The sequence below is a fragment of the Ascaphus truei genome, chromosome 8 (genome assembly GCF_040206685.1).
Source record: "Ascaphus truei isolate aAscTru1 chromosome 8, aAscTru1.hap1, whole genome shotgun sequence".
Lineage (NCBI taxonomy): Eukaryota > Metazoa > Chordata > Amphibia > Anura > Ascaphidae > Ascaphus > Ascaphus truei.
The window spans coordinates 459,465-484,710 of record NC_134490.1 but is presented as its reverse complement, the minus strand read 5'-3'; the positions used below and the strand labels follow the sequence as shown (position 1 = coordinate 484,710).

Below are 25,246 nucleotides of genomic sequence, written 5' to 3'. Positions count from 1 at the left end.
ACATACACACCTAACATACACAGTGTGACATTGTATAACAGAAATATATACATACACACCTAACATACACAGTGTGACATTGTATAACAGAAATATATACATACACACCTAACATACACAGTGTGACATTGTATAACAGAAATATATACATACACACCTAACATACACAGTGTGACATTGTATAACAGAAATATATGCATACATATAATACTCCATTCCCCAAGTGTCACTTTTATTGGATTTATTTATAAGATGTGTTACCAGGGAGTAATACATTGGGAGTTACCTCTCGTTTTTAAGTATGTCCTGGGCACAGCGTTATGATGACAAATACATGGTTACATTAAATGAACAGGGTTATACATTATACGCTATGTCTGAAGCACTTTGTGTGTTATTTGTGTTATTTGTTATTTATATGATTGTCACGTGTATTACTGCTGTGATGCGCTATGTACATTAATGGCGCTATATAAATAAAGACATACATACACATACACACATACATACACACAGATACATACATAGATACATACACACACACATACATACACATACACACATACATACACATAGATACATACATAGATACATACACACACATACACATAGATACATACATACACATACACACACACACACACACACACACACACACACACACACACACACACACACACACACACACACACACACACACACACACACACACACACACAAACAAAAATGACAGCATTTAATTGAACAACCCATGGTTCTTCTCTCGCAAAGTATTGAACCTCTGTGTCATGATTGTTTGTTTGTTTTTTGCTGTCTGCAGAGATTCTTTCCTTTCCCATTCATGCTGGGCATCTGCTTGTATCTTCTAGGTTGGGGTCTCTCATGGGAAGTGAAGCAAGAGGAGGGGTTAGGGAGGGGAAGAGGAGGGGGTAGGGAGGGGGTTAGGGAGGGGGTGAGGGAGGGGGTGAGGGATGGGTGAGGAGAGGTAGGGAGGGGGTGAGGAGAGGTAGGGAGGGGGTGAGGAGAGGCAGGGAGGGGGTGAGGAGAGGCAGGGAGGGGGTGAGGAGAGGCAGGGAGGGGGTGAGGAGAGGCAGGGAGGGGGTGAGGAGAGGCAGGGAGGGGGTGAGGAGGGGTTAGGGAGGGGGTGTGGAGAGGCAGTGAGGGGGTGATGAGGGGTAGGGAGGGGTGAGGAGAGGCAGGGAGGGGGTGAGGAGGGGTTAGAGAGGGGATGAGGATGGGTTAGGGAGGGGGTGAGGAGGGGTTAGGGAAGGGGTGAGGAGGGGTTAGGGAGAGGGTGAGGAGGGGTTAGGGAGGGGGTGAGGAGAGGGAGGTGAGGAGGGGTTAGGGAGGGGGTGAGGAGAGGCAGGGAGGGGGTGATGAGGGGCAGGGAGGGGTTAGGGAGGGGGTGAGGAGGGGTTAGGGAGGGGGTGAGGAGGGGTTAGGGAGGGGGTGAGGAGGGGTAGGGAGGGGTGAGGAGCGGTAGGGAGGGGTGAGGAGGGGTTAGGGAGGGGGTGAGGGGAGGCAGGGAGGGGGTGATGAGGGGTAGGGAGGGGTGAGGAGGGGGTAGGGAGGGGTGAGGAGGGGGTAGTAGGTTATATTAAGGTTGGAGACGGATGTTCCTATCTCTTCCTTTCCGGACTGTACAATAAGTCTCTTCCTGTTTGTTGATGTTTGGGTTGTTAGAGGGGGACGAGACCCTGGTGGGAAGGTGTTAGAGGGGGATGAGACCCTGGTGGAAAAGTGTTAGAGGGGACAAGGGACCCTGGTGGGAAGTTATTAGAGGGGGAGGGACCCTGGCGGGAAGGTGTTAGAGGGGGAGGGACCCTGGTGGGAAGTTGTTAGAGGGGGAGGGACCCTGGTGGGAAGGTGTTAGAGGGGGTGGGGACCTGGTGGGAAGTTGTTAGAGGGGGAGGGACCCTGGTGGGAAGGTGTTAGAGGGGGTGGGGACCTGGTGGGAAGTTGTTAGAGGGGGAGGGACCCTGGTGGGAAGATGTTAGAGGGGGGGGGGGACCCTGGCGGGAAGGTGTTAGAGGGGGAAGGGACCCTGGTGGGAAGGTGTTAGAGGGGGATGGGACCCTGGCGGGAATGTGTTAGAGGGGGTGGGGACCTGGTGGGAAGTTGTTAGAGGGGGAGGGACCCTGGTGGGAAGGTGTTAGAGGGGGTGGGGACCTGGTGGGAAGTTGTTAGAGGGGGAGGGACCCTGGTGGGAAGATGTTAGAGGGGGGGGGGGTACCCTGGCGGGAAGGTGTTAGAGGGGGAAGGGACCCTGGTGGGAAGGTGTTAGAGGGGGATGGGACCCTGGCGGGAAGGTGTTAGAGGGGGTGGGGACCTGGTGGGAAGGTGTTAGAGGGGGTGGGGACCCTGGCGGGAAGGTGTTAGAGGGGGGGGGACCCTGGCGGGAAGGTGTTAGAGGGGGAAGGGACCCTGGCGGGAAGGTGTTAGAGGGGGATGGGACCCTGGCGGGAAGGTGTTAGAGTGGGAGGGGACCCTGGCGGGAAGGTGTTAGAGGGGGAGGGACCCTAGCGGGAAGGTGTTAGAGGGGGATGGGACCCTAGCGGGAAGGTGTTAGAGGGGGATGGGACCCTAGCGGGAAGGTGTTAGAGGGGGATGGGACCCTGGCGGGAAGGTGTTAGAGGGGGGGGACCCTGGCGGGAAGGTGTTAGAGGGGGTGGGGACCTGGTGGGAAGTTGTTAGAGGGGGAGGGACCCTGGCGGGAAGGTGTTAGAGGGGGGGGTACCCTGGCGGGAAGGTGTTAGAAGGGGGATGGGACCTGGCGGGAAGGTGTTAGAGGGGGATGGGACCTTGTGGGAAGGTGTTAGAGGGGGAAGGGACCCTGGCGGGAAGGTGTTAGAGGGGGAGGGGACCCTGGCGGGAAGGTGTTAGAGGGGGAGGGACCCTAGCGGGAAGGTGTTAGAGGGGGATGGGATCCTAGCGGGAAGGTGTTAGAGGGGGATGGGACCCTAGCGGGAAGGTGTTAGAGGGGGATGGGACCCTGGCGGGAAGGTGTTAGAGGGGGATGGGACCCTGGTGGGAAGGTGTTAGAGGGGGGGGGACCCTGGCGGGAAGGTGTTAGAGGGGGAGGGGACCCTGGTGGGAAGGTGTTAGAGGGGGATGGGACCCTGGTGGGAAGGTGTTAGAGGGGGATGGGACCCTGGTGGGAAGGTTTTAAGGGGGATGGGACCCTGGTGGGAAGGTGTTAGAGGGGGATGGGACCCTGGTGGGAAGGTGTTAGAGGGGGATGGGACCCTGGCGGGAAGGTGTTAGAGGGGGATGGGACCCTGGCGGGAAGGTGTTAGAGGGGAATGGGACCCTGGCGGGAAGGTGTTAGAGGGGGAGGGACCCTAGCGGGAAGGTGTTAGAGGGGGATGGGACCCTAGCGGGAAGGTGTTAGAGGGGGATGGGACCCTAGCGGGAAGGTGTTAGAGGGGGATGGGACCCTGGCGGGAAGGTGTTAGAGGGGGGGGACCCTGGCGGGAAGGTGTTAGAGGGGGTGGGGACCTGGTGGGAAGTTGTTAGAGGGGGAGGGACCCTGGCGGGAAGGTGTTAGAGGGGGGGGGACCCTGGCGGGAAGGTGTTAGAGGGGGATGGGATCCTGGCGGGAAGGTGTTAGAGGGGGATGGGACCCTGGTGGGAAGGTGTTAGAGGGGGGGGGGGACCCTGGCGGGAAGGTGTTAGAGGGGGAGGGGACCCTGGTGGGAAGGTGTTAGAGGGGGATGGGACCCTGGTGGGAAGGTGTTAGAGGGGGATGGGACCCTGGTGGGAAGGTTTTAAAGGGGGATAGGACCCTGGTGGGAAGGTGTTAGAGGGGGATGGGACCCTGGCGGGAAGGTGTTAGAGGGGAATGGGACCCTGGCGGGAAGGTGTTAGAGGGGGAAGGGACCCTGGTGGGAAGGTGTTAGAGGGGGAGGGGACCCTGGTGGGAAGGTGTTAGAGGGGGAGGGGACCCTGGTGGGAAGGTGTTAGAGGGGGAGGGGACCCTGGTGGGAAGGTGTTAGAGGGGGGGGGACCCTGGTGGGAAGGTGTTAGAGGGGGTTGGGACCCTGGTGGGAAGGTGTTAGAGGGGGAGGGGACCCTGGTGGGAAGGTGTTAGAGGGGGAAGGGACCCTGGTGGGAAGGTGTTAGAGGGGGATGGGACCCTGGTGGGAAGGTGTTAGAGGGGGGGGGGACCTGGTGGGAAGGTGTTAGAGGGGGTGGGACCCTGGTGGGAAGATGTTAGAGGGGGAAGGGACCCTGGTGGGAAGGTGTTAGAGGGGGATGGGACCCTGGTGGGAAGGTGTTAGAGGGGGGGGACCTGGTGGGAATGTGTTAGAGGGGGGGGGACCTGGTGGGAAGGTGTTAGAGGGGGTGGGACCCTGGTGGGAAGATGTTAGAGGGGGAGGGGACCCTGGCGGGAAGGTGTTAGAGGGGGATGGGACCCTGGCGGGAAGGTGTTAGAGGGGCGGGGGACCTGGTGGGAAGGTGTTAGAGGGGGGGGACCTGGTGGGAAGGTGTTAGAGGGGGTGGGACCCTGGTGGGAAGGTGTTAGAGGGGGAGGGGACCCTGGTGGGAAGACGTTAGAGGGGGGGGGACCCTGGCGGGAAGGTGTTAGAGGGGGAGGGGACCCTGGTTGGAAGACGTTAGAGGGGGGGGGGACCCTGGCGGGAAGGTGTTAGAGGGGGAGGGGACCCTGGCGGGAAGGTGTTAGAGGGGGAGGGGACCCTGGCAGGAAGACGTTAGAGGGGGGTGGACCCTGGTGGGAAGGTGTTAGAGGGGGATGGGACCCTGGCGGGAAGGTGTTAGAGGGGGATGGGACCCTGGCGGGAAGGTGTTAGAGGGGGTGGGGACCCTGGTGGGAAGGTGTTAGAGGGGGATGGGACCCTGGCGGGAAGGTGTTAGAGGGGGATGGGACCCTGGCGGGAAGACGTTAGAGGGGGTGGACCCTGGCGGGAAGGTGTTAGAGGGGGGGAGGACCCTGGCGGGAAGGTGTTAGAAGGGGGGAGGACCCTGGCGGGAAGGTGTTAGAGGGGGGTGGGACCCTGGCGGGAAGGTGTTAGAGGGGGATGGGACCCTGTTGGGAAGGTGTTAGAGGGGGTGGGACCCTGGCGGGAAGGTGTTAGAGGGGGATGGAACCCTGTTGGGAAGATGTTAGAGGGGGTGGGGACCCTGGTGGGAAGGTGTTAGAGGGGGATGGGACCCTGGCGGGAAGGTGTTAGAGGGGGATGGGACCCTGGCGGGAAGACGTTAGAGGGGGTGGACCCTGGCGGGAAGGTGTTAGAGGGGGGGAGGACCCTGGCGGGAAGGTGTTAGAGGGGGGTGGGACCCTGGCGGGAAGGTGTTAGAGGGGGATGGGACCCTGTTGGGAAGATGTTAGAGGGGGTGGGGACCTGGTGGGAAGGTGTTAGAGGGGGAAGGGACCCTGGCGGGAAGGTGTTAGAGGGGGATGGGACTCTGGTGGGAAGGTGTTAGTGGGGGTGGGGACCTGGTGGGAAGGTGTTAGAGGGGGGGGGGACCCTGGTGGGAAGGTGTTAGAGGGGGAGGGGACCCTGGTGAGAAGGTGTTAGAGGGGGATGGGACCCTGGCGGGAAGGTGTTAGAGGGGGAGGGACCCTGGTGGGAAGGTGTTAGAGGGGGATGGGACCCTGGTGGGAAGGTGTTAGAGGGGGTGGGGACCTGGTGGGAAGGTGTTAGAGGGGGGGGACCTGGCGGTAAGGTGTTAGAGGGGGGACCCTGGCGGGAAGGTGTTAGAGGGGGGGGGGCCTTTTGGGAAGGTGTTAGAGGGGGGGACCCTGGCGGGAAGGTGTTAGAGGGGGTGGGGACCCTGGCGGGAGTGTGTTAGAGGGGGTGGGGACCCTAGCGGGAAGGTGTTAGAGGGGGTGGGACCCTGGCGGGAAGGTGTTAGAGGGGGGGGGACCGTGGTGGGAAGGTGTTAGAGGGGGGGGGGACCCCGGCGGGAGTGTATTAGAGGGGGTGGGGACCCTGGGGGGAAGGTGTTAGAGGGGGAGGGACGCTGGTGGGAAGGTGTTAGAGGGGGAGGGACCCTGGCGGGAAGATGTTAGAGGGGGTGGGGACCTTGGTGGGAAGGTGTTAGAGGGGGATGGGACCCTGGCGGGAAGGCGTTAGAGGGGGATGGGACCCTGGCGGGAAGGCATTAGAGGGGGATGGGACCCTGGCGGGAAGGCATTAGAGGGGGATGGGACCCTGGCGGGAAGCTGTTAGAGGGGGAAGGGACCCTGGCGGGAAGCTGTTAAAGGGGGAGGGGACCCTGGCGGGAAGGCGTTAGAGGGGGATGGGACCCTGGCGGGAAGGCATTAGAGGGGGATGGGACCCTGGCGGGAAGGCGTTAGAGGGGGATGGGACCCTGGCGGGAAGGCATTAGAGGGGGAAGGGACCCTGGCGGGAAGGCATTAGAGGGGGAAGGGACCCTGGCGGGAAGGCATTAGAGGGGGATGGGACCCTGGCGGAAAGGCATTAGAGGGGGGGGGGACCCTGGCGGGAGTTGGCTCCTTGTGGGGGTGTGTAAGGTACCTCCACTACTTGTTTTCGGGAAGGGAGAGTCATGCTTGGCTTTGGCAGCCAGTACGGGACTGACCTTCCAGTTGGTATATTGGTTTGGGGGTGATTGGCAGACAGAGGTCCATGCCGGGGGTCCATGCCGGGGGTCCATGCCGGGGGTCCATGCCGGGGTTGTGGTTACGGAGCGACTTCGCGGATTCACCTAGTTTTGGTTATATTTTCTTGTGTGCTATATAAAGGTGGGTGTTTGTGACGTCTCCGAGACAGTACCCCGATGTCGAGGTATGGGTAAGTCATGGTCATGTCATGATTTGTCATATGATGTCACAACTTTTCTGAGGTCAAATAACAGACAACAGCCTATATTCACTAATATGCACTAATATTCACTAATATTCATTAATATTCACTAATATTCACTAATATTCACTAATATTCATTAAGTGTTATAGCCATCATCACTTATTAGCAGCCTATAGTGGGCCATTGAAGAGCAATAATGGCTATCACACTCTAGTGCAGGAGTGGTCACCGCAGTCCTCAAGACCCCCCAACAGGTCAGGTTTCAGGGATATTCCTGCTTCAGCACAGGTGGCTCAATCAGTCCCTGCTTCAGCAGAAGTGGCTCAGCCGAAGACAGCCACTTCAGCACAGATGGCTCATTCAGTGGCTCAGTCTTCATTGATTGAGCCACCTGTGCTGAAGCAGAGATATCCTAAAACCCTGACTGGCTGGTGGCCCTTGGGACCGGATTTGTCTGCTCCTGCTTTAATGAATCCACCCCAATATATTGTGAATGTATTACAGTGTGTTGCAACGCTGAGCGCTTCTCGCGGGCAGAGATATGTGAATGCATTACAGTGTGTTACATCCCTGAGCGCTTCTCGCTGGCAGAGATATGTGAATGTATTACAGTGTGTTGCATCCCTGAGCGCTTCTCGCGGGCAGAGATATGTGAATGTATTACAGTGTGTTGCAACGCTGAGCGCTTCTCGCGGGCAGAGATATGTGAATGCATTACAGTGTGTTACATCCCTGAGCGCTTCTCGCGGGCAGAGATATGTGAATGTATTACAGTGTGTTGCATCGCTGAGCGCTTCTCGCGGGCAGAGATATGTGAATGTATTACAGTGTGTTGCATCCCTGAGCGCTTCTCGCGGGCAGAGATATGTGAATGTATTACAGTGTGTTGCATCCCTGAGCGCTTCTCGCGGGCAGAGATATGTGAATGTATTACAGTGTGTTGCATCCCTGAGCGCTTCTCGCGGGCAGAGATATGTGAATGTATTACAGTGTGTTGCATCGCTGAGCGCTTCTCGCGGGCAGAGATATGTAAATGTATTACAGTGTGTTGCATCGCTGAGCGCTTCTCGCGGGCAGAGATATGTGAATGTATTACAGTGTGTTGCATCCCTGAGCGCTTCTCGCGGGCAGAGATATGTGAATGTATTACAGTGTGTTGCATCGCTGAGCGCTTCTCGCGGGCAGAGATATGTGACTGTATTACAGTGTGTTGCATCGCTGAGCGCTTCTCGCGGGCAGAGATATGTGAATGTATTACAGTGTGTTGCATCGCTGAGCGCTTCTCGCGGGCAGAGATATGTGAATGTATTACAGTGTGTTGCATCCCTGAGCGCTTCTCGCGGGCAGAGATATGTGAATGTATTACAGTGTGTTGCATCGCTGAGCGCTTCTCGCGGGCAGAGATATGTGAATGTATTACAGTGTGTTGCATCCCTGAGCGCTTCTCGCGGGCAGAGATATGTGAATGTATTACAGTGTGTTGCATCGCTGAGCGCTTCTCGCGGGCAGAGATATGTGAATGTATTACAGTGTGTTGCATCGCTGAGCGCTTCTCGCGGGCAGAGATATGTGACTGTATTACAGTGTGTTGCATCCCTGAGCGCTTCTCGCGGGCAGAGATATGTGAATGTATTACAGTGTGTTGCATCGCTGAGCGCTTCTCGCGGGCAGAGATATGTGAATGTATTACAGTGTGTTGCATCGCTGAGCGCTTCTCGCGGGCAGAGATATGTGAATGTATTACAGTGTGTTGCATCGCTGAGCGCTTCTCGTGGGCAGAGATAAGTGACTGTATTACAGTGTGTTGCATCCCTGAGCGCTTCTCGCGGGCAGAGATATGTGAATGTATTACAGTGTGTTGCATCGCTGAGCGCTTCTCGCGGGCAGAGATATGTGAATGTATTACAGTGTGTTGCATCGCTGAGCGCTTCTCGCGGGCAGAGATATGTGAATGTATTACAGTGTGTTGCATCCCTGAGCGCTTCTCGCGGGCAGAGATATGTGAATGTATTACAGTGTGTTGCATCGCTGAGCGCTTCTCGCGGGCAGAGATATGTGAATGTATTACAGTGTGTTGCATCCCTGAGCGCTTCTCGCGGGCAGAGATATGTGAATGTATTACAGTGTGTTGCATCCCTGAGCGCTTCTCGCGGGCAGAGATATGTGAATGTATTACAGTGTGTTGCATCCCTGAGCGCTTCTCGCGGGCAGAGATATGTGAATGTATTACAGTGTGTTGCATCGCTGAGCGCTTCTCGCGGGCAGAGATATGTGACTGTATTACAGTGTGTTGCATCCCTGAGCGCTTCTCGCGGGCAGAGATATGTGAATGTATTACAGTGTGTTGCATCCCTGAGCGCTTCTCGCGGGCAGAGATATGTGAATGTATTACAGTGTGTTGCATCCCTGAGCGCTTCTCGCGGGCAGAGATATGTGAATGTATTACAGTGTGTTGCATCCCTGAGCGCTTCTCGCGGGCAGAGATATGTGAATGTATTACAGTGTGTTGCATCCCTGAGCGCTTCTCGCGGGCAGAGATATGTGAATGTATTACAGTGTGTTGCATCCCTGAGCGCTTCTCGCGGGCAGAGATATGTGAATGTATTACAGTGTGTTGCATCGCTGAGCGCTTCTCGCGGGCAGAGATATGTGACTGTATTACAGTGTGTTGCATCCCTGAGCGCTTCTCGCGGGCAGAGATATGTGAATGTATTACAGTGTGTTGCATCCCTGAGCGCTTCTCGCGGGCAGAGATATGTGAATGTATTACAGTGTGTTGCATCGCTGAGCGCTTCTCGCGGGCAGAGATATGTGACTGTATTACAGTGTGTTGCATCCCTGAGCGCTTCTCGCGGGCAGAGATATGTGAATGTATTACAGTGTGTTGCATCCCTGAGCGCTTCTCGCGGGCAGAGATATGTGAATGTATTACAGTGTGTTGCATCCCTGAGCGCTTCTCGCGGGCAGAGATATGTGAATGTATTACAGTGTGTTGCATCGCTGAGCGCTTCTCGCGGGCAGAGATATGTGAATGTATTACAGTGTGTTACATCCCTGAGCGCTTCTCGCGGGCAGAGATATGTGAATGTATTACAGTGTGTTGCATCCCTGAGCGCTTCTCGCGGGCAGAGATATGTGAATGTATTACAGTGTGTTGCATCGCTGAGCGCTTCTCGCGGGCAGAGATATGTGAATGTATTACAGTGTGTTACATCCCTGAGCGCTTCTCACGGGCAGAGATATGTGAATGTATTACAGTGTGTTGCATCCCTGAGCGCTTCTCGCGGGCAGAGATATGTGAATGTATTACAGTGTGTTGCATCCCTGAGCGCTTCTCGCGGGCAGAGATATGTGAATGTATTACAGTGTGTTGCATCGCTGAGCGCTTCTCGCGGGCAGAGATATGTGAATGTATTACAGTGTGTTGCATCCCTGAGCGCTTCTCGCGGGCAGAGATATGTGAATGTATTACAGTGTGTTGCATCCCTGAGCGCTTCTCGCGGGCAGAGATATGTGAATGTATTACAGTGTGTTGCATCGCTGAGCGCTTCTCGCGGGCAGAGATATGTGAATGTATTACAGTGTGTTACATCCCTGAGCGCTTCTCACGGGCAGAGATATGTGAATGTATTACAGTGTGTTGCATCCCTGAGCGCTTCTCGCGGGCAGAGATATGTGAATGTATTACAGTGTGTTGCATCGCTGAGCGCTTCTCGCGGGCAGAGATATGTGAATGTATTACAGTGTGTTGCATCGCTGAGCGCTTCTCGCGGGCAGAGATAAGTGAATGTATTACAGTGTGTTGCATCCCTGAGCGCTTCTCGCGGGCAGAGATATGTGACTGTATTACAGTGTGTTGCATCGCTGAGCGCTTCTCGCGGGCAGAGATATGTGACTGTATTACAGTGTGTTGCATCGCTGAGCGCTTCTCGCGGGCAGAGATATGTGACTGTATTACAGTATGTTGCATCGCTGAGCGCTTCTCGCGGGCAGAGATATGTGAATGTATTACAGTGTGTTGCATCGCTGAGCGCTTCTCGCGGGCAGAGATATGTGACTGTATTACAGTGTGTTGCATCGCTGAGCGCTTCTCGCGGGCAGCGATATGTGAATGTATTAGTGTGTTGCATCCCTGAGCGCTTCTCGCGGGCAGAGATATGTAAATGTATTACAGTGTGTTGCATCCCTGAGCGCTTCTCGCGGGCAGAGATATGTGAATGTATTACAGTGTGTTGCATCCCTGAGCGCTTCTCGCGGGCAGAGATATGTGAATGTATTACAGTGTGTTGCGTCGCTGAGCGCTTCTCGCGGGCAGAGATATGTAAATGTATTACAGTGTGTTGCATCGCTGAGCGCTTCTCGCGGGCAGAGATATGTGACTGTATTACAGTGTGTTGCATCGCTGAGCGCTTCTCGCGGGCAGAGATATGTGACTGTATTACAGTGTGTTGCATCGCTGAGCGCTTCTCGCGGGCAGAGATATGTGAATGTATTACAGTGTGTTGCATCGCTGAGCGCTTCTCGCGGGCAGAGATATGTGAATGTATTACAGTGTGTTGCATCGCTGAGCGCTTCTCGCGGGCAGAGATATGTGACTGTATTACAGTGTGTTGCGTCGCTGAGCGCTTCTCGCGGGCAGAGATATGTGAATGTATTACAGTGTGTTGCGTCCCTGAGCGCTTCTCGCGGGCAGAGGTATGTGAATGTATTACAGTGTGTTGCATCCCTGAGCGCTTCTCGCGGGCAGAGATATGTGAATGTATTACAGTGTGTTGCATCGCTGAGCGCTTCTCGCGGGCAGAGATATGTGAATGTATTACAGTGTGTTGCATCGCTGAGCGCTTCTCGCGGGCAGAGATATGTGACTGTATTACAGTGTGTTGCATCGCTGAGCGCTTCTCGCGGGCAGAGATATGTGAATGTATTACAGTGTGTTGCGTCCCTGAGCGCTTCTCGCGGGCAGAGATATGTGAATGTATTACTGTGTGTTGCATCGCTGAGCGCTTCTCGCGGGCAGAAATATGTGAATGTATTACAGTGTGTTGCGTCGCTGAGCGCTTCTCGCGGGCAGAGATATGTGAATGTATTACAGTGTGTTGCATCCCTGAGCGCTTCTCGCGGGCAGAGATATGTGAATGTATTACAGTGTGTTGCATCGCTGAGCGCTTCTCGCGGGCAGAGATATGTGACTGTATTACAGTGTGTTGCGTCGCTGAGCGCTTCTCGCGGGCAGAGATATGTGAATGTATTACAGTGTGTTGCATCCCTGAGCGCTTCTCGCGGGCAGAGATATGTGAATGTATTACAGTGTGTTGCATCGCTGAGCGCTTCTCGCGGGCAGCGATATGTGAATGTATTACAGTGTGTTGCATCCCTGAGCGCTTCTCGCGGGCAGAGATATGTGAATGTATTACAGTGTGTTGCATCCCTGAGCGCTTCTCGCGGGCAGAGATATGTGAATGTATTACAGTGTGTTGCATCGCTGAGCGCTTCTCGCGGGCAGAGATATGTGAATGTATTACAGTGTGTTGCATCGCTGAGCGCTTCTCGCGGGCAGAGATATGTGAATGTATTACAGTGTGTTGCATCGCTGAGCGCTTCTCGCGGGCAGAGATATGTGACTGTATTACAGTGTGTTGCATCGCTGAGCGCTTCTCGCGGGCAGAGATATGTGAATGTATTACAGTGTGTTGCATCCCTGAGCGCTTCTCGCGGGCAGAGATATGTGACTGTATTACAGTGTGTTGCATCGCTGAGCGCTTCTCGCGGGCAGAGATATGTGAATGTATTACAGTGTGTTGCATCGCTGAGCGCTTCTCGCGGGCAGAGATATGTGACTGTATTACAGTGTGTTGCATCGCTGAGCGCTTCTCGCGGGCAGAGATATGTGACTGTATTACAGTGTGTTGCATCGCTGAGCGCTTCTCGCGGGCAGAGATATGTGAATGTATTACAGTGTGTTGCATCGCTGAGCGCTTCTCGCGGGCAGAGATATGTGACTGTATTACAGTGTGTTGCATCGCTGAGCGCTTCTCGCGGGCAGAGATATGTGAATGTATTACAGTGTGTTGCATCGCTGAGCGCTTCTCGCGGGCAGAGATATGTGAATGTATTACAGTGTGTTGCATCGCTGAGCGCTTCTCGCGGGCAGAGATATGTGACTGTATTACAGTGTGTTGCATCGCTGAGCGCTTCTCGCGGGCAGAGATATGTGACTGTATTACAGTGTGTTGCATCGCTGAGCGCTTCTCGCGGGCAGAGATATGTGAATGTATTACAGTGTGTTGCATCGCTGAGCGCTTCTCGCGGGCAGAGATATGTGACTGTATTACAGTGTGTTGCATCGCTGAGCGCTTCTCGCGGGCAGAGATATGTGACTGTATTACAGTGTGTTGCATCGCTGAGCGCTTCTCGCGGGCAGAGATATGTGACTGTATTACAGTGTGTTGCATCGCTGAGCGCTTCTCGCGGGCAGAGATATGTGACTGTATTACAGTGTGTTGCATCGCTGAGCGCTTCTCGCGGGCAGAGATATGTGACTGTATTACAGTGTGTTGCATCGCTGAGCGCTTCTCGCGGGCAGAGATATGTGACTGTATTACAGTGTGTTGCATCGCTGAGCGCTTCTCGCGGGCAGAGATATGTGACTGTATTACAGTGTGTTGCATCGCTGAGCGCTTCTCGCGGGCAGAGATATGTGAATGTATTACAGTGTGTTGCATCGCTGAGCGCTTCTCGCGGGCAGAGATATGTGAATGTATTACAGTGTGTTGCATCGCTGAGCGCTTCTCGCGGGCAGAGATATGTGAATGTATTACAGTGTGTTGCATCCCTGAGCGCTTCTCGCGGGCAGAGATATGTGACTGTATTACAGTGTGTTGCATCGCTGAGCGCTTCTCGCGGGCAGAGATATGTGAATGTATTAGTGTGTTGCATCGCTGAGCGCTTCTCGCGGGCAGAGATATGTGACTGTATTACAGTGTGTTGCATCCCTGAGCGCTTCTCGCGGGCAGAGATATGTGACTGTATTACAGTGTGTTGCGTCGCTGAGCGCTTCTCGCGGGCAGAGATATGTGAATGTATTACAGTGTGTTGCATCGCTGAGCGCTTCTCGCGGGCAGAGATATGTGAATGTATTACAGTGTGTTGCATCGCTGAGCGCTTCTCGCGGGCAGAGATATGTGTGCCCGTTAGCTCGCTTCTATTAACACTTCAGCTCGCAAACACAGGCGGTGACCCCAAAATATCACCATGCAATTAACCCCACTTAAAAGACATAAGGGAATAAGACACGCTGCTTGATTAGAGCGCTACTGTTTCGGAAGACCCCCTGTGACCCTGTGACCCTGTGACCCCGTTCAAGCATAAAAGGTCCGTATTCACCAAGCAGCGTTACTCCATCAGACACCCATCATTTCCCTTGTAAGGAGATCAGTTGCCCCGGAGAGAGGCAGTAAGGCCCCGGAGAGAGGCAGTAAGGCCCCGGAGAGAGGCAGTAAGGCCCCGGAGAGAGGCAGTAAGGCCCCGGAGAGAGGCAGTAAGGCCCCGGAGAGAGGCAGTAAGGCCCCGGAGAGAGGCAGTAAGGCCCCGGAGAGAGGCAGTAAGGCCCCGGAGAGAGGCAGTAAGGCCCCGGAGAGAGGCAGTAAGGCCCCGGAGAGAGGCAGTAAGGCCCCGGAGAGAGGCAGTAAGGCCCCGGAGAGAGGCAGTAAGGCCCCGTCTGCCGGTCCTCGGTGGGTTAGTCAGTTGTAGTAACGCAACACAAAGCTCGCTGGAATCTCCCGTAAATAACCTCTCCCTCCGCGGACATGTAACGTACGGACCCCCGGGGTAACGTACGGACCCCCGGGGTAACGTACGGACCCCCCAGTGTAACGTACGGACCCCCGGGGTAACGTACGGACCCCCGGGGTAACGTACGGACCCCCGGTGTAACGTACGGACCCCCGGGGTAACGTACGGACCCCCGGGGTAACGTACGGACCCCCGGTGTAACGTACGGACCCCCGGAGTTACGTACGGACCCCCGGAGTAACGTACGGACCCCCGGAGTAACGTACGGACCCCCGGTGTGACGTACGGACCCCCGGAGTGATGTACGGACCCCCGGGGTAACGTACGGACCCCCGGGGTAACGTACGGACCCCCCGGTGTAACGTACGGACCCCCCGGTGTAACGTACGGACCCCCCGGTGTAACGTACGGACCCCCCGGTGTAACGTACGGACCCCCGGGGTAACGTACGGACCCCCGGGGTAACGCACGGACCCCCGGTGTAACGCACGGACCCCCGGTGTAACGTACGGACCCCCGGAGTAACGTACGGACCCCCGGGGTAACGTACGGACCCCCGGTGTAACGCACGGACCCCCGGTGTGACGTACGGACCCCCGGAGTAACGTACGGACCCTTAGAAAGCCACATTTGGTCACATCCAAAATAAACACCTGCTCCTTAACCCTTTCATGTCCTGGAGGGGACAGTCATGGAATAAGCCAGGGGCGGCCAACTCCAGTCCTGAAGGGCCACCAACAGGTCAAGTTTTAAGGTTATCCCTGCTCAGCACAGGTGGCTCAGTCGAAGAGCCTGCACAATCAGGTGGCACAATCAGTCCCAGCTTCAGCACAGGTGGCTCAATCAGTGGCTAAGTCTTCGACTGAGCCACTGATTGAGCCATCTGTGCTGAAGCAGGGATATCCTGAAAACCTCACGTGTTGGTGGCCCCTGAGGACTGGACTTGGCCGCCCCGGCACTCAGCCATATACCTCGCCAGGCTCAGCACAGCGGAGCTTAAAATTCTTGGACATCTCCCCCCCCTAATAATCCCTCCAGGCGCCCTCTCCTCCCTCCCCCCCCCCCCTCTTGTGCACAAACATTCTCTACCTGTTGTGTGTTCTTGTCTCGGGCCCCGGGGAGGGCTGGGGGGGGGGCTGAGTGGGGGGGGGGGGGCTGAGTGGGGGGGGGGGGGGCTGAGTGGGGGGGGGGGGCATGCTCCCCTTCCTCCTGCTTTTTCTTCCCATCTATAGTGAGGAGTTAATTTTAGTTCAGTAGCGCTGATTTCATGCGCCGCGACCTTCAGCTATTCAGCTATTTCTGCCCTGACACAGAAGGAGGGGAGACCGGGCGCTATTTATACGAGGTTTCTGTGTGTAATATAACCCCCCCCCAATAAGTGCGCACCTGTGAACGCCCTGTGCCAGCCGCCTTCCTGTTTGACTTATTTTCGCCCATTTACTGTAGCTGGAAATGTCTGCACGTTCTCAGCTTCGCCTCACAAAATATCTTCATTTTTGACCCCCTTAGGCTGAGTCCATGCTCCCTGCTGGCGTGCTGAGGCGCGCTGAGGCGCAGGGAAAGCGGGTGCTTTCCCTGGCCTTGCGGTTGCTTACTGCACGCGCCGTCAGCGGGCCTGCAGGGGGCGGGCCGGGGGCGGGCGCGTCACTGGCCGGGGGCGGGACAGTGACGTCACGGAGCTGGTTCGCCCTCATTGGGCCGGCCTGTCGCGCCGGCAAGCGGGGGAATTTTAAATTCCCCTAAGACCTGCGCTTCCGCAAGCGCTTGCGGAAGCGTAGGTGAGCGTAGTTGAGCCCCTACTAAAGCCGCTCTAATTGCGGCTGTAGGGCTCAGTGCTGAGCGGGAGCGCGCGCCAGCGCGCTTCCGCCAGCAAGCAACTAACATGGCCGAGGCCTTAAACGTTGGTTTTGCCAAACAAAATGGCGGAAGTTCACATTGCCCGCGGTTCCACCCCCCCCCCCTGGACTTAACCCCTTCACACCCTGGAGACCCTGCAGCAATATGCAACGCTGGCCCCTCTGGTGCTGAAAGTGCGACAGCCCCCGCTCCAACTTAACCTCTTCACGGCCAGAGGAGAGAAAAACGCAAAGAAGTCTGGAGAGATGCATGCTGGGTATTACCCGAAGGCACGGGAAAATAGACGGACGGGTTCGGAAGTGGGCCGAACATATTGCAAGAAGACATGATCAGGGATGGCACCCGGCTGGAGTCCAAGAGGTATCAAAAGACCAAAAGTAAGACGGGGGGGGGGGTGAGATCAGGAAGGAGAAGACGCCGTTTGAGCTAATTACTGGTTAACCCATTGAGTGCCAGCTCTGAACAAGGCATTGCTGCCACTTCTGGCACTCGAGGGGTTAGAGCAGCACTCCTGAAAGTTAGAATGGGATACTATTTTTGGGAGTGGGTGATGTCATCGGGGAATGTTGCTGACATCATAGGTAAATAACGAGCCACTAATCTGATGACATCAGCTCCACAAAATGTTAACTCACACTCCCAGCGCTGCTTGCTATTGTCTGTGACAGCTGAGCGTAAAAATAGCTGCATGAACCAGAGCCGCAGCTCAGAGTCAGAGGACGGGCATCATGTGTCATATCTATTCATTAAGGGCCATAAGATGCGGAACTACTGAGCACCATTTAGTTAATCTGGACTTTTATACATGGTACTCCCAAGTGTTGCAGGTGGCGCTGGTGGGAAAAGGCTGAAACCATGTGACATCACGGAGAAGATTTCAATCATTTCAACTTAATAACACGTGGATTAATATAATAACACGCAGTGTGAGATACAAACACGCGGGGAGATAAAATAATAACACGTGGAGCGATCTAATAACGTGCAGAGAGATATAATAACACGCAGAACGATATAATAACATGCAGAGATATAATAACACGCAGAGCGATATAATAACACGTGGATTAATATAATAACACGCAGTGTGAGGTACAAACACGCAGAGAGATATAATAACACGCAGAGCAATATAATAACACGCAGAGAGATATAATAACACGCAGAACGATATAATAACATGCAGAGATATAATAACACGCAGAGCGATATAATAACACGCAGAGGGATATAATAACACGTGGAGCGATCTAATAACATGCAGAGCGATATAATAACACGCAGAGAGATATAATAGCATGCAGAGAGTTATAATAACACGCAGAGCAATACAATAACATGCAGAGAGATATAATAACACGCAGAGGGATATAACAACACGCAGAGCGATATAATAACATGCAGAGAGATATAATAACATGTGGGGAGATATAATAACACGTGGAGCGATCTAATAACATGCAGAGTGATATAATAACATGCAGAGCGATATAATAACACGCAGAGAGATATAATAACACGCAGAGCGATATAATAACACACAGAAAGATATAAAAACACGCAGAGGGTTATAATAACATGCAGAGGGATATAATAACACGCAGAGAGATATAATAACACGCAGAGAGATATAATAACACGCAGAGAGATATAATAACATGCAGAGCAATATAATAACATGCAGAGCAATATAATAACACGCAGAGCAATATAATAACACGCAGAGCGATATAATAACACGCAGAGAGATATAATAACATGCAGAGCAATATAATAACACGCAGAGAGATATAATAACATGCAGAGCAATATAATAACACGCAGAGCGATATAATAACACGCAGAGAGATATAATAACATGCAGAGCAATATAATAACACGCAGAGAGATATAATAACATGCAGAGCAATATAATAACACGCAGAGAGATATAATAACACGCAGAGCAATATAATAACACGCAGAGCGATATAATAACACGCAGAGATATAATAACACGCAGAGCAATATAATAACACGCAGAGCGATAGAACATGTCACTTGTATCCACAAAACTATTTGTATGCAGAACCCACGCCGCTCTGCCTCTCGTTAGTATAAGCTCATGCTGTTGTGTTATTGGAGCGTGCTGTTGTGTTATTGGAGCGCGCTGTTGTGTTATTGGAGCGCGCTGTTGTGTTATTGGAGCGCGCTGTTGTGTTATTGGAGCGTGCTGTTGTGTTATTAGAGCGTGCTGTTGTGTTATTGGAGCGTGCTGTTGTGTTATTGGAGCGTGCTGTTGTGTTATTGGAGCGCGCTGTTGTGTTATTGGAGCGCGCTGTTGTGTTATTGGAGCGCGCTGTTGTGTTATCTTCCCATCGCGGCGCGTTACACACATCTCGTCGTTACTCTGATCCTAGAAATAGTTGTTTAACTCAATTAGACAAAGAAAGGAGAGAGAAATAATGCTAAACCCGCAGTGATCCGGGCCTGGGTGGGAGTAACGCCAGGTTAAACCGTAACCGCTGCGTCCCCGCGTTAACCCTGTGACAGGCGTGTGTGGATCAGCGCCGGGATTGTAATTCTCTCGGTAGCGCCAGGCTCTTCCGGGAGACATTAAGCGGCTCCACTTTACATTCATGTTCCTTGAAGGTACATGGTTCGGCTAGCCCAGGGGTGGCCAACTCCAGACCTCAAGGGCCACCAACAGGCCAGGTATTGGGGATATCCTGAAAACCGGACCTGTTGGTGACCCTTGAGGAATGCAGCTGGCGACCCCTGGAAGTCCCAGGCGGGAGAACTATACACCTGACCTGATGCTTCCTCTTTCATTTGGGGGTGGATCCCAAGCGGGGTGTGGCCAGGTCAGACTTTGACCTGCTCAGGTGACTTGGGTTGTGCGTGGTAATCCTCCGCCCTGTCCTTGGGGAGCTCCGGACAGGCCGCACGGGGTTTGGGATAACCAGTTAAATACACATTCACACGTAACATACGTGCATACACGCGTGCTGGTCTGTCTAAAGCAGGGGCGGCCAACTCCCGTCCTCAAGGGCCATCAACAGGTAAGGTTTTCAGGATATCTCAGCACAGGTGGCTCAATTAGTCTCTGCTTCAGCACAGGTGGCTCAGTCGAAGTGCTGAAGCAGGGATATCCCTAGTCCCCGGCCTGCTGGTGTCCCATGAAGACTGGAGTTGGCCCTCCCGGTCGGAAGGTAACCAAGGAGAGGGGAAGGAATGGAGAGAGGAAGCCACGGAAGGAGCCGGAGGAACGCACACGAGAGCGTTGGAAGAGAGAGCGTTGGGAGAGAGAGTGGAGGAAGAGAGAGCGTTGGAAGAGAGCGTGGAGGAAGAGAGAGTGTTGGGAGAGAGCGTGGAGGAAGAGAGAGCGTTGGAAGAGAGCGTGGAGGAAGAGAGAGCGTTGGAAGAGAGCGTGGAGGAAGAGAGAGCGTTGGAAGAGAGCGTGGAGAGGCATGGAGGCCGTGCTAGGAAGATGGGAGGGAGATTGACACGCACAGGCTGCATTTCTTTCTGCAAGTCCTGTGGAAAGATCTATATATGCGTCTCACGTTCTTTACATGTCCCGCGTCCTCTTCTTCTCACCGAATGAATGATCTAGCCCCTTGTTAGCTTTCGAATTCCAGCCATCCCCACACGTCCCACCCCCAGCGCCGCTGCCTCTCGCTCCGCCGTGGCACAAACACATTTTGCTAATGGGTATTTTTTTTTTTACAATATTCTTTTCATTTAGTAACTCAAAAAGGTTGTCTGCTGCCCCGCTATAAGCGGAGAGGTATGTCACACCGGAGCTGGACGTTCTTTTAAGGGATCTCCAGTTTAAGGAGTTGGAAACTACTGGCCTAGTGCCTTACCCCATATGGGTTTACATGAGCACGTGTCCCTATATACTATATACTAAGGCACCTACTTTACTGTTGTGTGTCTGCATGATATATAGTGTGATAATATATCAGAGTACTGTATGTCAACTCGTGTATCTGTTGGTTACATTACATCAAAAGATGTGTGTGTTTCTTACTCAACCACTGTGTGTGTGTGTGTTTGTGTACATATACATATATATGTATATATATATATACCATATGTCTGCATGTTCCATAGTGTATGTATCAGTGTGTATATAAACATGGGTATACATGTTGCATAGGGTGTATATATATATATATGTGTGTGTGTGTGTGTGTGTGTGTGTTTGTACTACACCTCTGTATGTTACACAGTATCATTATACCCCGTGTGTATCTTACCTGCTTCCCAAATTGGATTAGAGTAAAATGCAGATACAATCTTTCATTATTCCAGGATCTCCTTGAGTGTAGGTGCAGCCAGCTCCGAGGTGCGATCCCCCAAATTAGGACCCCCCAGGGGCTCAGTATGAGCTGGGGGTGTCGGGCATGGTTGTGGGTTCAGGGAGTTGCCCGGAGAAATCCAAGCCCAGCGAGTGAGCAGTGTCGGGTGTCCGGCAGATGGTAGCGAGCTCACCCGGCTATTTTTACACCTGGTTGTGCCGGGCAGCCTCGCTCTGTCGGTGCTCGAAGAAAAAAACAGGGCGCTCTCTCCTGTCCTCTCTGAAACCTAAGGGGAGGGGAGCCTGCCACTGCCGCTGCCAACACCCAGAGAGGGGCAGCATATCACTGAGGTCCCGGGAAACAGTGGGACGTGTGCGGTGATAAGGGGCGTGGGGGGGGGGGGGGGGTCGTGAGTAGAAATAACCTGTGGCATCATGGCCTAGGAATTTGTGCCATGAGTTACACAGGCGGACAGCCATCTGCCCGCTCCACAACAAGGGGAAGTCCGGGGATTGGGGGGGGGGGACAGCAGGTAATAGGGGAATCAAGGAGATGCCCCCAATGTTACAGTGGGGTATTTGTCAGGGTCGCACCCCAAGGCAGGGCGGTAAGGGCTGTCATTGGCTTTGCCGTTGCCATGCATCAAAGATGCAATTGGGTCATGCCATAAAGCCGGGGGGCTCAACTCCAGTCCCCCCCCCCCCCCCAACAGGTCAGATTTTCAGGATATCCCTGCTTCAGCACAGGTGGCTCAATTAGTGGCTCAGTCGAAGTCACTGATTGAGTCATCTGTGCTGAAGTAGGAATATTCTGAAAACCTGACCTGTTGGGGGGGGGGGGGGGGTTTGAGGAGTGGAGTTGAGCCCCCTGCCATAAGGTGTAATTAACCCCTTTGTTGCCAGAGGGGTCTGACATGCGTTGCCCGCCCAATGAGTAACTGGCTATTATAGGCGGCATTTACCGCATTTGAGTTGGTCTGTACGGTGCTTGAGTTGGTCTGTACGGTGCTTGAGTTGGTCTGTACGGTGCTTGAGCTGGTCTGTACGGTGCTTGAGCTGGTCTGTACGGTGCTTGAGCTGGTCTGTACGGTGCTTGAGCTGGTCTTGGCTCTGTGTTGCCGTTCGGCTGCACCATGTAGGATCTGTGTCTCCTGTTTCCCCCGCCTGCCCCACCACCAATATTTTATACTCTGTGTACTCTGGGGTTCATTTACCAAACATGGACACATTTCCACCTCCAAGCAGCTTTAGGCTGCAAAACAGGCCAGAAAATTCTCTCCCTCTGCTCCTCTTGCACTTTGCTCATAACAGTCTCCCTTCCACCTCCACTTCTCTCCGCCCAGCGTAAACCCTCGCTCCCTCACTGACCCCTATCTGTGGATAGGGGTGTCAGACGGCTTCTCCAACCATTCTGGACGCAATGGTGAAAGAGAAACACACACCCACACACATCTCTCCGCTCCATGCTGTTTCCTCCTCTCCTTGGCCCCACCCCCAGACTCCTGACACCTTCTGATTGGCTGCATTACATAGTAGCAGTCAATCAGAATGTAGGAAGCAGCCCAGCACCCTAGCAGCAGCCCAGCTTTCACCCTGCTCAGGGAAATTCTGCGGCCCCCCAAGCCGGTCAGGTCACTATATCCAGAGAGGTAATACCGGACACATACATATCCAGAGAGGTAATACCGGACACATACATATCCAGAGAGGTAATACCGGACACATACATGTCCAGAGAGGTAATACCGGACACATACACGCCCAGAGAGGTAATACCGGACACATACACGCCCAGAGAAGTAATACCGGACACATACATGTCCAGAGAGGTAATACTGCACACATACATGTCCAGAGAGGTAATACCGGACACATACATGTCCAGAGAGGTAATACCAGACACATACATGTCCAGAGAGGTAATACCGGACACATACATGTCCAGAGAGGTAACTCAGGACACATACATGCCCAGAGAGGTAATACCAGTATACACATACATGTCCAGTATCACCTCTAATTTTTTACTGGACAGTGTCCAAATACAGAACAGTCAGGGTCAATACCGGACACCTGGCAACCCTACCTGTGGATCTCCCTGACTCACACTCACTATATACAGTACTAAGCACCTTCTCGCCCCACCTTCCAGCCAAAAGCCACCTCCTCAATCAAGCATTTGAGTAGTCTTCACTTATAACCACAGCCCCCACCCCCACAGAGGCACTTAGCCATCATCAAGGGCAGGCTAATCTACTGCACATACCCCCAATCAAGGCCAGGCACTGCCATTCACTGCACTTACCCACAATGAAGGCCAGGTACTGCACTTACACCCTTTCACACTATCTCTGTTGGCCTCCCAATCTTACTTAGATTGTAAGTTCTGCGGGGCAGGGATCCCTTTTCCTAGCACGTGCGTGCATGTTTGATGCACATTCATTTTTAGTTTCCGGAATAATCTATTTTCTAAAGCGCTGCATACATTATTTACACATTATAAATACAGCTACACACCCGCACATAACAGCTATTGTAACATGGCTGCCCATTAATTACATCTTCTGGGCTTAATATACAGTATGTTTTGTGATTCTAGCTGCTAGAATTGTGCCCCTGAGGTGGCTGCACATTTAGCCTGCCCCTCTCCCCTTCGGAGCACGTTGGGCACAGAGGGGTTTATTTATAACTGCAGCACATGGAGAGATTAAAGAGCAGGCGGATGTCACCACAGGGAGGAGAGCACGCTAAATGTGGTGGTGCAGAGATGACAGCGGTGAATGATGCAACCGGCGGTGTGATGGGAACTTGTTTACACAGTGTAGAGGTGGGAAGTGACCACGGGAGGTGACCAGGCCCAGCTCTCAGACACAGGGCGATTGGGCAGCAGGGTGCCAGGAGGTGCCTCAACTGGGCTGTGCCATGTGATACTGAACTGTGCCATGTTATACTGAGCTGTGCCATGTAATACTGAGCTGTGCCATGTTATACTGAGCTGTGCCATGCTATACTGAGCTGTGCCATGCTATACTGAGCTGTGCCATGCTATAATGAGCTGTGCCATGTGATACTGAACTGTGCCATGTTATACTGAGCTGTGCCATGCTATACTGAGCTGTGCCATGCTATACTGAGCTGTGCCATGCTATACTGAGCTGTGCCATGCTATACTGAGCTGTGCCATGCTATACTGAGCTGTGCCATGCGATACTGAACTGTGCCATGTTATACTGAGCTGTGCCATGCTATACTGAGCTGTGCCATGCTATACTGAGCTGTGCCATGCTATACTGAGCTGTGCCATGCTATACTGAGCTGTGCCATGATATACTGAGCTGTGCCATGCTATACTGAGCTGTGCCATGCTATACTGAGCTGTGCCATGCTATACTGAGCTGTGCCATGCTATACTGAGCTGTGCCATGTTATACTGAGCTGTGCCATGTTATACTGAACTGTGCCATGTTATACTGAGCTGTGCCATGTGATACTGAACTGTGCCATGCTATAATGAGCTGTGCCATGTGATACTGAACTGTGCCATGTTATACTGAGCTGTGCCATGTGATACTGAACTGTGCCATGTTATACTGAGCTGTGCCATGCTATACTGAGCTGTGCCATGCTATACTGAGCTGTGCCATGCTATACTGAGCTGTGCCATGCTATACTGAGCTGTGCCATGTTATACTGAGCTGTGCCATGTGATACTGAGCTGTGCCATGCGATACTGAGCTGTGCCATGTTATACTGAGCTGTGCCATGTGATACTGAACTGTGCCATGTGATACTGAGCTGTGCCATGCGATACTGAGCTGTGCCATGTTATACTGAGCTGTGCCATGTGATACTGAACTGTGCCATGCTATACTGAGCTGTGCCATGCTATACTGAGCTGTGCCATGTTATACTGAGCTGTGCCATGTGATACTGAGCTGTGCCATGTTATACTGAGCTGTGCCATGTGATACTGAACTGTGCCATGCTATACTGAGCTGTGCCATGCTATACTGAGCTGTGCCATGCTATACTGAGCTGTGCCATGCTATACTGAGCTGTGCCATGTGATACTGAACTGTGCCATGCTATACTGAGCTGTGCCATGTGATACTGAGCTGTGCCATGTTATACTGAGCTGTGCCATGTTATACTGAGCTGTGCCATGTGATACTGAGCTGCGCCATGTGATACTGAGCTGCGCCATGTGATACTGGGCTGCGCCATGTGATACTGAGCTGCACCATGCTATAATGAGCTGCGCCATGTTATACTGAGCTGTGCCATGTGATACTGAGCTGTGCCATGTTATACTGAGCTGTGCCATGTGATACTGAGCTGTGCCATGTTATACTGAGGTGCGCCATGTTATACTGAGCTGTGCCATGTTATACTGAGCTGCGCCATGTTATACTGAGCTGTGCCATGTGATACTGAGCTGTGCCATGTTATACTGAGCTGTGCCATGTTATACAGAGCTGTGCCATGTGATACTGAGCTGTGCCATGCTATACTGAGCTGC

General features: G+C 53.4%; 2 protein-coding genes across 2 annotated transcripts in view; one reads left to right on the top strand and one right to left on the bottom strand.

Moving 5' to 3' along the window:
* C8H10orf71 (chromosome 8 C10orf71 homolog) overlaps nt 1-21,078 on the bottom strand; it is a 30,738-nt gene extending 9,660 nt beyond the window's left edge. The window contains exon 1 of the mRNA XM_075610263.1: nt 20,687-21,078. The gene's annotated coding sequence lies outside the window, so the exon portion shown is untranslated. The remainder of the gene's footprint in view (nt 1-20,686) is intronic.
* Nucleotides 16,748-25,246, top strand: part of TMEM273 (transmembrane protein 273) — a 90,458-nt gene continuing 81,959 nt past the window's right edge. Inside the window, exon 1 of the mRNA XM_075610266.1 lies at nt 16,748-16,819. Coding sequence (XP_075466381.1) covers nt 16,768-16,819 — 52 coding nt within the window. The 5' untranslated portion in view covers nt 16,748-16,767. The remainder of the gene's footprint in view (nt 16,820-25,246) is intronic.